Below are 14,627 nucleotides of genomic sequence, written 5' to 3'. Positions count from 1 at the left end.
TGATGGCTCCCTCAAGTGAAATTTGGCTCATAAAGAAAATAGCTATCTTCCCCTTGCCCGTGTGCCACCTGCCCAGGGCACTCCCACCGGACGTGGATATATATACACTTAGCCGGAAAAGGTCAGAGAAGCCGAATCTGCCGGGTAAATACGCTGCGGTGGGCCAGATGAATCACAGGAGAATTGGTGCATGGCAGTGAATGAATATCCTGCGACGGTTTCCCAAACCCCATTATTTCTCTTCTTTTCCAGCAGGCCAAAGATTCATGTCTCTGCATGCTGCCAGTTCATTACAGAGAAATATCATTCCTCTTCTGGCTGAAGCAGGACGAGCTCCGGCCCCAAGAGGACCCTTTACTGCTTAATTCCACATCATCCGCTCCACTGAGCAGCTTCATCTCTGCTTGTATGATCAATACTATATCAGTGTAAATTAAAATGACAATTTTAAAGTAATTAAGCCTGTTAATGCTCGATTCAAATGTCATTATTTGCACAAGGGATCGGGGAGAAATTACACCATGTCCACGGTGACAGCAGAATGTTTTAACTGGTGCAATCCTGTTGCAGTCACTGCCACCCGGGGCTTAACAAAAGCAGATTAACTCCCAGCCCCTGACTGCCAGGATTGCTCTCCAATTTCAGAAGAGGATAACCCAATTGAAGAAATTTGATTTGTTGCAGCAAACTCAATTACTGCGATATTAGATGAAAACTGGCAGGGAGGGAATGCTTGCTAAAGAAGAGGAAAAATGGAGGGAATAAGGAAAAAAAAAGTTGGACAATAAAAATGCACTTAACTCTCGAATGAAATCCAGCAGTAATTGTGTTATTTGATTATTTTTTTGCTCCGTTTCTTCCTGGTTTTTGAAAAGCCCTTAAAGTAATTGTGATGGTTAGCATTAAATAAATCACTGTAGCCTAAACCTCCTCCTTGAGGCTGCTTAAGGAAGTCTAAATCATGAAGCGGCCACAGAAGTTCACTCTCCTGTACAGTACGTGTAAGCCTAGACCCAAATGAAATCATTACATCGTTTAATCTCATTAATAAATCTATAAATAACGAGTCCATTAAAATTGCTAAGCATCATGGGAAAACATGGCAAACTGGCGTAGCTTCCTGTAAACATGCTGACAGTGTTACCAGTCCTTCAGTAATTTAGCGTCAGATGACCAACAGATTAATGGGCTGAGCAACTATGCAATGCTATCCTCATGAAGATAATTACAATTTGCATGTTGCATTATTGCATTAGGAATAAATTTCATCAACTGATCATCTTTCAGAACCATTGGAACAATTCAACTGTTCAATACATGCGTAAGCAAAATGACTTAATAATTAATGGTTTCAGGTTCTCAGAATCTCAAAAAACAAACAATAACCAGGATTCACTGTCATTAAAGTTAATCTAGTTTAAATTTTTCATAAATTGCAAAAGGGTTAAGTTTCAAAATCAAGTACCACGACACAAGAAGAACCACAGCAAAAGGAGTGACGAGATTTTTTTTTAAGAGAAAGAGGATACCATGTAGAATGTTTCTGATATTATGAGGATATTCTCAGATGACCTTGTATTTAATCTCATTGAGTAGGGTGAGGCAATAAGGATATTTTCCCTTATATGTGAACTGCTAAATTTTATGGGTAGTCCTACCACCTGTCCTATCAACCTTCTTACTAAATGTTATCTATAAAACCAGGTCTACTCTGGCTTTCTAGGCAAATATAATTGCATGATTGGCTGGGTTTTGACAGGGATGTGTAAGGTCAAAGACTACTTTCATCCCATAAATGAAATAAACACATAAATAAAGAATCGGTTGTCCAGTTAGGCAAAAAAACTGAGCAGGACATGAAACTTACCGGGACCAGCATAGGGAGGTGTATATGTCGGTTTAAAAACGACGTTGGTATTTGCAGTTATCAGTAGTTGGGATACAGTAAATCAGATCCCTTCACACCAACCATCATTATAGCAAGTATTGGACTGCAAAACACAAGGTTCATCATAACAGCAATAATTCTGAAAAACACTAAATCAGTTTGCTATTTTATTGCATATGCTCAGAAAATTGAGCTCGAAATAGTAAATCATGATCTTTGGTAGTAAATCACATAGAAATTCCTTTCCACAAAAATGTTGCCTGCAGTGCAACTGCACCTCTTCGCCACTAGGGGCCTAGATGGTATTTCCTTTGCTGCTGTATAAAAGAAAAAATAAAAACCATAGCCCTTCTTGTCCTTATTCTAGGACACGCTGAACCACAGAAGAGCAGTTCATCACACAATGACAAGGCAGTACTTCGCCCTCAATGCCACAGCTTAATGAATTTTTAAATTACTGTCAATAATGAATAAATAAAAACACTTTGCATTTAAAACAAAGGCAACCTTTGTGCATTTAATTAGCATGGGCACTGCTCTGCATTGTTAATGGGCCTGGTTAATGGACATTGAGCACTGTAGAGCGAAAGCTGAAGTGCTTTCCAGATCGGCCAGCTCGCGATCCATCACTGGGCTTGTTGACTTGTGTTTCTGTAGCTTGCCTTATTAATTATCAGCTAGTTTCGGGGTTTGCTTCCACAATCAATGGGGCAGTCAGTGAGAATTTTAAGGGAATCAATTAGATTCTGCTAACCCAATACTTTTTTCCACACATGAGGTAGAGCAGTCGGAATTCTTTCAGAGGCATGTGAGGCGGAGAAGAGGCAAGCTAGGCCCATAATGCGACTTGATTGTGGGGGGGGGGGGCCTACAATAAAACCAATAGGTGAGGGAGCAGAGCACAGTTCAATTCCCCCCCAGAGTCCTAACAAAACCACCACTAGCATGCATAATGGTTGTGCTGTGCATTAAACCACTCTTAGACGCATTAATAATGTTGATGGAGGCAGCCCGGTTACCCAGAAACCCCGGCACTCACGAATCTTCCCAATCAAGGGTAAGCAAAGTCAGTTTCACATAATTAAAAAAACCTTTTAAGGGGATACAATAATTTTATGGCATCCACGCATACAGGAAGTGCATCTATATGCTGTAACGTTGAGACGTTGCATGCCAGAAGTGTTGAAAAAAAAAACCCCAAATGCTTTTAAAACGCAATATAGCAGAAACGGGCTTACACGTTAAAGTTACAAATCTTGAGCACTAAAATAAACTAACAATGATATGCCATGAGGAGATCATTGTTTTAGTTAATAAGATCAAAACTATCATTCTAAAGTGCTATTATAAACTGTAAATTAAAGTAAATAAAATAATGGCTGCGGTTCTCATAATATGTAATAATTAAAAAGCAGTTTATTACAGAGCTGCCTAGACAGCAGTAACTGTAGCACAGTCTAAACGATTCCTTAACAATGAGCAAGGGTACTGAAATAATGAATTATAGACATGTTCCTGGCAAAATTTCTTTTCAATGGGCAGAAGAATTATTCCGAAGTGCTGGTTAAGTTTTTAATTATGTTACTATCCACTGTGACATGTAAGTGTTAGAGAAAATATATGGACAGGGTTTTATTATTATTAGTCTCTCCAGTGCAGGGTAACAGTGAACCAGGACGTCTATTGCAGGGCACGTGCTCGCACAAACAATCATAGACAATTCACTTGTTTTTTTGAACTATGGCAGGAAACTTGATCATCCAGAGGAAATGCGTGGAACACAGATGGGGTACTTTGAAGGGGTGCCGCACAAGGGGAAAACCCTTTAAAATCTGAGAATATGGGTGGGTCTGGGGACATCCAGGAAGTGTGATGGAAAAAGCCTTGGTCCAGCTGGACAGAGGTGGGCGTGAGGTTAGGGGACAGTGTGGATTTTTTTCCCCCCTTCGGGGACAAGAGGCTGTGCAAAGTTTAAATAGTGGGGGATTATGGAAATCAAACCAGAGAGATTAGCTAATGGGAGAATAATGGCTGGTGTCTGCCAGGGTCAGCCGGGACATGCAAATGAAGTGGCAGAGGAATCAATACGTAAATGGAAACCGCATGATTAAGGCTTAGGGAGCAAGGACAGTGCATTTTTTATAGTAAGAAACAGGGGAACCCAGGTAGGACCTAAACTGCACTCGTGATGGTTTCAGTTTCAGTCCGGTCTACGTCTAACAAGTAGCTTAATGTGTGACTGTCGATGCCGGCGTCTTCACATTCGGTGACAGATCTGTATCAGCGCTGTGTCTCACTTCAAGCGCAGCTGTCCTCCATTTTATTCAAACAGATCGCCAGCAGCTGCTGCCGCTTAAGCCAATCAATGACACGCCGGAGTGGAAGAGCCACTTATGGCTCTGAAGGCACAACAGAATGGGGAGCCTCAGGTATCTGACACTGCGTTTAAACACGAACACCCTGGGGACACGACATTCAGCAATTACCGCACATAGCAAATAAAGTGGTAAACACTGCAAGACAAGGACTCTGGGATCAACAAGACAGTCCAGACAACCGGGGGGGGGGGGTGGGGGGGGGGCGGGCTGCACATAACACAATATTAAAAAAAAGAAAAGCAGCATGTCAAATAATCTGTTTAAATTTTCCATGTCGCCGGCTCCTTCTCTTCATCTTTACACTGCACGGCCCCTCCCTCTCTCATTCTCATTCCTGCCTTGTAGGGACGTCCATTTATCAAGACCCAGGCACAAAACATGTACCGCCTAGTTAAAAATGCATGGAGCCGGCGATAAAATTAACCCCGCGGCAATTGTTTTCCCACACATTTGATGGCCTGTAGTCATCTCATCCGTTACGGCGGAAATAAAAAAGTCAGGCTTAAATGTACAAAAAATTATGACGGAGGGTCCTAAATAAAAGGCCGCTAATGCAAGTTTATTGAGTCGGGGGCCGATCGATCAATGGACGAGTGGATTAACAACAACTCATTGGCATCTCGTCGGAAACGATCCAGCCGGAGATTAAGAACTAACTATCTGGCAGAAAAGATTGTGCAGGCAGGGTGTGGGGGTGGGGTGGGGGGGTTCTGGAGTGAGAGGTTGAGGAAGGTGCCCGGTGCATGTGTGGTAGCATGGATGGCAGTGAAAAAAAATCAATGCAGAAAGCCAAAATGAGAGTGGGGACGCAAACAGGGGGGCATGTTTACTGCCCAGTGCACTGTAGCCCTGACCCCACCCACGGGCTAGTGGGGGGGTGGGGGGGGGGGGACCTTCAGCGGGTGTTTATTTGCTCTCAACACCTTCTCAGCGATCAATATTTTTAATTTGGATCCAAGTTATTATTTTTCACATCACTGCGCTGGGGAGCGGAGTAAAGTGGCTCATATTTTAGCGCTAAAAAGATCGATATGACAGTTTCACCTTCACGCTGCCCCTCGCTGGCTGAGGGCCGCACATCATAATGTAGAGAGTGGGGCGTGGTGGGCTCCCATGCGCTGGAATCACATCATTATCTGCTCCTGCCGACCCCTCCCGAGCCGGACTGATTTACTCCCCATCGAGATCCTTTGGCCCCTGGTAAACCTACCACCCCACAGATTTTTTTCCCAGGCACTGATGTCTGTATGTGCGTGTGTATGTGTGTGGGGGCAGCGCTGTTTGTGTACGGAGATGGGCAGAGAGACGCTAATTGGACACTGTTCAGTTATCAATAACTCGGTTGTTAGTACATGGTATTTGGTAGATGCTGTCAGGTTCTGTGTGGCTCTGTGGGTTAAGATTCCAAGCCAGTCTTATCTTGATCTGATCAGTGGTCAGTGTTGACACACCACAGCACACAGTGCACAACAACGAAATGTGTCCTCTGCATTTAACCCATATGTGACGTTGTGACATAGCAGGGGGCAGCTAATTCAGCGCCCGGGGAGCAGTGCTTGGGGGCGGTACCTTGCTCAGGGTATCTCAGTGGTACCTTCGGGGATTCGAACCAGCAATCTTTCAATCACAAGGGCGCTTCCCTAACCATCAAGTCACCACTGACCACATCAGGAGATCATTGATTCAAATCCTGTGGCCGGCAAAGTGACACTACCATTAGATCCTTGAGTATGTTCCTCAACCCGAACTGCTCCAGGGACACCGTGTGACCCGGCATTCTCACTTCATGTCGCTTAGGACGAAAGCAGCCGGCAAATAAGTAAATGTGACAGCACACTATCCTCTAGTTAAGTGTTTCCCAACCCAGTTCCCGGGGACCCACAGACGGTCCACCTTTTCACTCCTTCCCAGCTCCCTACCAGACAGCCCACATTTTTACTTCCTTCCAGCTCTTTACCGGCAACTGGGAAGGAGCGAAACCGTGGACTGTCTGCAGGTCCCCGAGGACTGGGTTGGGAAGCACTGCTCATCTGTCACGGTGTTCCTGCCGTGTTGAAACAAACCCCAGTATTTTAACCTTTGATTTACAATGTACAGGAAAATAAGTTAAAGCACGACAACCTACTCAGATGACTGATTCCATTGGTCCGTAGACGACGCGATGCAATCAAAATAACGAAGATCGGGTCCAAATTCTGATGGCTTACTTTCTGTTTTACTAGAACTCCAGCAGGAACGCAGCACAGTCCACTGCAGAGCCATCAGTGTTCAGGCCCAACTTTCATTATTTTCACAACATTTTATTTACAGCCATCCTGACTTTCATCTTTATATGACGTCATGAAAACCACTCTGCGATGACCCCTTCCTCTCCGCCACCACGCGTGATCTCATGCTGGTTTTACGTATACGACAGAAGTTGAGGCAAAAAAAGATGCGCAGGACGACGCCACCGCCACCACCAACAGAAACTACGTAGGACAGCAGCCGACGGCAGGTGTGCGGGCCGCCGTGGAGCCGCACAAGCACAGCACCTGTCTGCATGCCGACCGCAAATGTTCAGAAATTTGTGCAGCTAAGCACGCTCTGGTTATTGCAATACTGAGACGTGCCAGGGTAAGAATTAGGGTTCAACCTCAGGCTGCGAGTTTGCTGGCAGATCCTGACATCCCCCTAATCTGCCCAAGCTGCGGAACGTGCCGGAGGGATAACCGCGGCTGATTTTTACCGTCTCCAGAAGCTGGAACACTTTCTCACTGTCAGGGCCCTCCTTAAAGAGAGACATGAGCAAAGCAGTGTCATTAGGCTTGATAAAGAGGTAACCATTGTATTCCTCTTATAGCTCAAATGCCCATTTAGCTCAGCCTTCTGGGCCAGCTGCTGAAGAACTGGTCTCTGTGTAAGTACGGGAAGATATTTACAGGCTCTCCCTGGGTTACGATGGTCCGTGTTACGATATTTCGACTTTACGCAGGGTGAATGTTTTTCACTTTCAGTACACTATACAATAAATTACATGACATATTCAACATTTTATTATAAAATAGGCTTTACATTCTGCCCAGTTTTAGGGTAATATAAGTGTTCTACGCATGTTTAAGGTAGGCTAGGCTAGGCTATGATGCTTGCTAGGTTTGGTGTACTGTATTAAAATGCATTTTCACCTTATGATAGGTTTATCAGAATGTTTCAGTCGAGCTGAAAATTGCAGTTTTTCGTACACCTGACAACGTACTACAGCTGTGCGTGTGTATCTATGCGTTTTATCTTTTCTACGAGACCAAGCCATTTTTGGGGCTAAAGATTTTAGGTTTAAAAATGTAGGCTACACACTGCTGAATAGTACTGTAACAGCATGTACTGGAATCTTTAACATTACATGATTTTTGTTTACTGACAGGAAGCTCTATCACGGTGCACTTTTTTCTATAAGCATGCTGGACTGATGAGAGAGCAAGCTCACATCGGAACATCCATCCATCCATCCATTCATCCATCCATCCTCCAACCACTTATCCTGGTCAGCGTCGGTGGGAGGCTGCATAGGGCACCTGGGGAAATTCAGAGTGACCGTCTAGCCTAACTGCATGTCTCTGGACTCTGAGAGAGCAGAGTACCCACAGGAAACCTAGGCGATATAGAAAGAACATGCAAATTCCACACACAGTACAGAGGCACAATTTGAACCCCCGGCTCTGGGCCTTGAGGCAACAGGGGTTCCCACTTATCCACCATACAACCCACATTTTAATAAACCCACTGTAATTATTCCCTCCTACTGTGTATGTATTAAGGGAAGCAACAGGTGCTTGTTCATCTGGCCATATGCAATAAAGCATTTTGGGTTGTACATACTGTAGTCTGATTTTTAATAAGTGGAGATATTAGCTCACATCATTACACATTACAGTCCAGGCCCTCGCTGCTGAATTATAAATATTAATGGCCTGGAATGAGTGGATAGAGAGTTGAGTGATCAGGGCAGGCCTCCCTAATTGACATTTTACCTGCTGTATACCTTAACAGTGCTGTAAAACAGAAGAGTACTCCAGGCAATAAGGGACATACCAATTCTTTTCCCATTTAGCCCCTTCCCGAAGACACAGCAGGCGACGTTAGCGTCGCGTCCCTCTCTATTAATATGCTGCACATGACAGCCACAATGGATGGCTTTTTCTCTGCTTCACAGTGGCGGCTGCTTAAATTATACGCATGGTTCCTATGGAGGTTAGGATGGACTGATCAATACCCTTTAGAGGGAGCGCCGAGGCCCAGAGGGAAGCTCCTTGCTAGGTTTGAGCGGGATGAGAGACACTGCCGAGCGGCCTACTCATCCCAGTCCTAAAGAAAAAGCGACGCCCAGTGATTCCCGAATCAGTCCATGTCCAGAACATAACAAAATGATACTATTTTTAAGGCCAACTAGAATCAAAAAGGGAAAAAAGAGAGACAAAAACATGTCATTAATGAATGCCTTTATGCTACTTCATGATGAGGATGTTAGCTGCTTCACATTACAAAGAAAGGCTTTTATTGTTCAGGCAACCACAAAGTATTCCACTACATTATCTGAAAATTGACAAGAACAGCAGACAACAAATAATTACCGAGGACCAAGAAAATTGAAGGATGACAAACAAATATGAACAAATATCAGCAGATGAATGGACAGCAGTTCATCATGCTTGTATTTAACGTTAAAGGTAACAGCTTAAGATATGAATTACATTTCTCTGTCACTGATAAAACTAAAACAAAAAGGCATGCACTATTGCAAAAAACTACATGCCATAAAATCAAACAAAAAATGACTAACATGGTGGCAACCAGCTAATTTTATATGATATATAATCAGAGCACTGACTTCACAATGGCCTGTTTTTCCGGGCAGCTGTTACAAGAAACTTGCAGGATGTCACACCTTTTCAGAAAACATTGAGACATCAATTGGAACAGACAGGGCTGCTCAATCAGCGTTGAATTACTAATTTGCTAAACACTTCCCATTTCCCCCAACAGCCTCCTACCTCTTCTTTTTATAAGCTCAGGAGAAAATGCTCCAGTCCCGTCCCCCCCCCCCACCACCACCTTAATTTACTCTTAAGGGGAAAAACACCAATGAGCACAAATATCATTACAGAACACTGAAAGGTAAAAACTATAATCCAGACAAAATAGAGATCTTAATTGAAATAATTCACTTTATGATCAACTGACTTTTGTAATAAATATGTGTATAACTATTATATAATTTGCTCACTGGCATTTCCATACAATCCTACTCACTCATTCGGAATTTTATTTGAAGGAAAATAAAAGCAAATACTTTAACGTGAATTATCTAAAAGTTTAAAATAATAATAATAATAATAATAATAATAATTTGTGTATGGTACCACTGGTCACTTTATCCAACAACATTAGAATTATCAGAATTAGAAGTATTAGAAAATACTTAAAAATCAAATTTAAAATTATATTATTTCATAAGTACTCCAGTTACTGATTTTTGATGTTATATCAGTATTATAATCCTACAAAGAATAGCACAAATCTCCATCTTCCTGTTAACCACAGATTGGAGCATATCTATTGGATATGATGAGAAATAAATAAAAATTATACCCCAATTAGTTTTACATACACCCAACCACAAGTTGCTGGGGCTGAGTCAGTTTAAGCACAATATGAATTCCTCTCAAGTTTTATATTACATCCTACTGAAACACCGTTTACCGTTACATTCTATGGACTTCACCACCATCTAGAGGCCATTCAGTATATTGCAAGTAAATTCCAATATTTTCCGTTTTGGATAATCATGAAGAACAACTTAACGTTGACGTCTTAATTTTCCAGTGTAAGTACTGGAGAGATTATCTTAAATGTCACCAGAATCTGCGATTTTTGGGATTAGGATTAATCATACAGAAAATAAAAGTTGTTCGTTTTTTCCCTTTTTAAATTATTTTTTTAGTTATAACCAGAAGTGGTTTAGTTATCTAATTACAGAAAGCAACCTCAAATATCTTTTATCAACAGACAGGTTACTAACTGGCATTAAAAACGATTTCTCCGTCGCTGGTTTCACATAAGGTGAGGTTTTCTTATGTCTGTTAATTTCAAAACAAAAGGACAGTGGGAAAAAACCTAAAGTCACGCACAAAGGACAGCTTTTCAATTCGAAGACAACTATATCTGTTTTATATGAATTTGTACATACAAAAGGGCACTAAGTGGGAATTTCTTCTGCACATGTGCAGTTGGTTCTTACCGTGAAGTGCTCCTGGGATTTGTAGTTCTCGTCGAGGTAGATGCGGGCTTTATTGTATTCCTTCATGGCATCGCTGGATAGCAGCTCTCTGAAGAACAAAAAAGTAAGTGCATTCTAACTGTGGCTTTTCTCACTATTCCTTAGATTTACGGTTTAGGTTTTTTTGCGCCGTTTTTGATGACAAAATTTCGATTTACGGACCGGTTACCTCGAACTAACGTTTTTAGCTGCAAAATATACTACAAACAAACAAACACATACACGAATAAATAAATAAATAAAGTGATAATGAGTTTTCGGGACGGTTTCCGCCAATGTTACGCATAACACGACGTACCAGCCATCAGGTTACACTTAGCAAATCTGTACAAGAAACCTTCATTACGCTTTATTGATCATTTTAAATTATCGTGTGTTACCTATATGGGCGCTTTGGAACCGTATGTAATTACTGCAGAAAGACAATTATTTTAAATTGATAATAATAGCCAAAATCCATGTGAAGAAGAAAACAGAAACGGAATATAATATAGGAACATATTTCAATCCGAACGTAACCTGGAGCGTCACTTTCAGCAGAGGGCGCTGTTCCCTCATATAAGGGTCACACAGTCCTCCATGAAAAGTATAGAAACACGCCATTCTCATTTTTTCCCCTTTGCGCATAATGAAACCATAACACACGTAAGAAAAGTCTCTTACTTGACAAAGTTGTCCACATGTGTCATGGACTCTTCATAGTTCTTTCCGCCCACCTCTTGACAATGTATTGCAATGAAATGGGGCTTATAGGTATGAACAGCCTGAAAAAGAAAAAAATACATATGTAGAGAGAGACACATAACTTGCAAAACGGAAAAAACGTTGAGTATCTTAAGTATGTCATTTACAGTGCGGTTCAAACAAATCAGACTAGAACAGAGAAATATCCTCGATTGAAGAGAGAAAACAGCAAAAATAAGTAATAATTTAAAGCTGGTCTTGAGTCTAGGAAAAAAAAGTTCTTGCCCAATTCATGAAGTCTTTAATCCACATCATCTTGCTAGCAAGCTAAAAATGAATATTATCACTTTCTCATCAGAAAGCTCTACATCAGCAAAGTGTAAGGCTAGACAGATCTACTGAGCTACATTCTAATGTATAGCCCCAAACCACACATCACACTTCTCAAATATTTTTCTAGTAAAGTAAGAAACTAGTGTAATGAGTCAACAGTGGTGGATGCAGACAGATTCTTGCTATGTGGCTACACAGCAAAGTGAGACGTGTGGAAAATGTATGACAGAAAATGATACAACAGGCTCTATCCACACTACACAGTGGGATGTATGTGTCACGGCAGCTGGGACAGACTGCTAAGCTAAAATCAGTAAAAGATTTTTTCTCACACTACTTATGATGTTGACAACACTACATCCCTAGCTAGTCAAGCAGAGATTGCAGTTTGATGTTTGCAACCGGTAACATGACATTTATTAAGATTCTAAAAACAGAATGTTTGCAGGTGATACGGTTTCAAAAACAAACAGGGAACAAATTTTATTGGGTCATAACTGAACACATTTCTTGAGTAATATCTTAATATCTAAATTTAAATACTTCAGTTATTAAAGACACTATTCAATAGTGTGTGCTGGGATGTTTTACTAAAATGAATTGGACGTTTACATAGAATATTATCAAAATTACAATATACATATGGAGGATTTTAATTCATTGTTACTTAGCAGCACCCATTGTCCAAAGCAACATACAAGTGAGGATCAGAAACAGACAGTGTCCATGAAATAGCTTAAGTAAACAGTCTTGATCAAGGGCCCAACAGGGACCTCAGTCTGCCAGCCATATGACCTGAACCGGCAACCTTCCAATTACAGGCGCAGAATTCTAACATGCAGAGTCACAGAGCATCCCTAGATAACACGGAACTGCACATAAAGTCTTTGTTACTCAGTTTAAATGCTATCAAACACACAACATTTCTTTCTTGCACAATAACCATGTAATTATAATTTTGGAATAGTCTTAAGCAAACATTTGTGTTTCACGTAAGTTTACATAAAGTTGAAGGTTTTATTTGCATAGGTATGAAATTACATGCCCTGGTCTCTATTAATTTTGTGGTTTTGTTTTTATAGCCTGCATCAACCTTTATTTTTGGCACGTCATTCTTAAGGTATGCCTGTTCCACTATGCGCGCGTGACGTTTCAGTGTCACGCTCACCTTTGGTTCGGAAATCTCTCCCACATTAAAGAGCCCATATAAAGGCATATATGACCAGCCCCCCGGCCTTGCTGGACTTAAGGCTGTTTGCAAGTGAAGACCAAAGGCTGTTCTAAGGTGTCAACTCATAACATAAAATCCATAGAGAAGTGAATTACAGCACTCACAGGCACGCTCAGGTCACAGAATGGATGTGGGGAGGGGGAACGAGGCAAAGGCCATAGATCACCGTCACAGACGATATGTAATCCCCTTGGGCGATGTTATGCCGGGGACAATTCCAGAACTCGAAGGCCTACTCTACACACAGGCCCATATTATTTTACGGTAAAGGTGAAATCGAATAAAACTAATGTACAGCAATAATGCTATGGATTTTCCATCAACCTATGGCTTGTCACTTAGCTGTATGACCCAAGACTAGCCCAAAGAACATTTCAGTGTTAAACAATTCCTCACCCTGTCACTCGGGTCTAAAAAGGTCTCATTCTGGGAGGTTACTCTGATTAACGCAGCAGTGCGTGAGCAAGTGTCTGTGTGCAGTTCCTTCTTCCATCACGGTATCAGTAAATCGCATATTTATTTTACGCAAGAAAAAAGGTGTGTATGTTTTACTTGAGTTCAGTTATTTGCTTTATGGACTTTAAAGGGCAAACTACTTAATCTAAATAGTGCCTGATGATTATGTGGTGGCTTCCTCTGTATTTTTAGAAACTAGTAGTTAAATTCCAGACTGTGAGACTTCACAAAACAATTATTCATTCTAAGCAGCTTCTTTGTCTTTCAGCAGACTGAAATCCATCCCCTATTTAATTACCTTCTTCGATTTCAAGCATAATGGACCCTACTTAAACAACGGGGGGGGATGAAATGCAAAAGAGGATTATAAGACATCTACTGCCTGATATTTCCAAAATCTAATATAACAAATATGATAAATTATCAATACAATAAATATTTAAGACAACTTTTCACTTCTATAAGGCTGGCCATCATGAATGTTACAGTGAACCGTTTTGGTTCTGAAGATCTATAACGACCTTGTTGTACCTATCCCACCTGTTTCCAGGGAATGGCAGTCACTATGCACACAGCATGGTTGACTACTCTCATATTGCCTCACTTATTTGTTTTGAACATTCCATCATCGAATGACGCAAACATACCACTGAGATCCCCCCCATTTCAGCAGCAGTCCAGATGACTGCTCCACCATGCCTTTCTGACCACTGTTTATATAAAACTTTGCACTAGCACAAACGCATGTAAGAACAAGTTTCTAAAACAGGCCATGGAGCTTAGCAAGGCTTCCGACTTATATAATGAAACTGTAAAATACACCAGTGGTTTAGCTTTCTCATAGTTTCTCTACTGACAATCCTCATAAACAAAATATATCTTAAATTTGTTTATAAATCTGTTTTTTTTTTTTTAATGCTTAAATGGAAACATTATATTCAGCTTAGGACCTAAACAATGGATCACTCTGTCTGGGTACCAGTACGGGGCACTGAACGCAACATGGCTACAGACAGTGTACAAAAAGCAAATGCGAGTTATCATAAAGACACACTGCAACCCTTGCTAAGTTCAAATATTTTTAGTTTTTTTAGAATCTAAGACAATGATCTGTGCAATGCGTGGATGTACAAAAATTTTGATTCCTTTAGATTTGATAACCGGTTTCACATGAAACTAAAAAGAACTGGTTCAAAAGAACGATTTGTTCAAGTGATCGGACATCTGTCATTCACTTGGATAGCCATTCTTTCTGCGCAACCCAGAACGAGTATGCGCTTTGGTCGTCTAAAAGCCTCAGTGGTCAAGGCGGACTGGAAGAGCAGGCTATAGAATCGATACTAT

The 14,627-nt window shown here is 41.3% G+C and overlaps 1 protein-coding gene across 4 annotated transcripts in view; it reads right to left on the bottom strand.

Annotated features, from left to right (window-relative positions):
* The window catches only part of inpp5a (inositol polyphosphate-5-phosphatase A), a 119,516-nt gene that overhangs the window by 66,495 nt on the left and 38,394 nt on the right, over nucleotides 1-14,627 (bottom strand). For all 4 annotated transcript variants that reach the window (XM_023840775.2, XM_023840795.2, XM_023840784.2 and 1 more), the window contains exons 3-4: nucleotides 11,243-11,343; nucleotides 10,541-10,628 (exon numbers count right to left, since the gene is read on the bottom strand). In XM_023840775.2, the coding sequence (XP_023696543.1) occupies nucleotides 10,541-10,628; nucleotides 11,243-11,343 (189 nt within the window). The remainder of the gene's footprint in view (nucleotides 1-10,540; nucleotides 10,629-11,242; nucleotides 11,344-14,627) is intronic.

The sequence above is a fragment of the Paramormyrops kingsleyae genome, chromosome 3 (genome assembly GCF_048594095.1).
Source record: "Paramormyrops kingsleyae isolate MSU_618 chromosome 3, PKINGS_0.4, whole genome shotgun sequence".
Taxonomy (NCBI): domain Eukaryota; kingdom Metazoa; phylum Chordata; class Actinopteri; order Osteoglossiformes; family Mormyridae; genus Paramormyrops; species Paramormyrops kingsleyae.
This window is presented reverse-complemented; position numbering and strand designations above follow the sequence as displayed.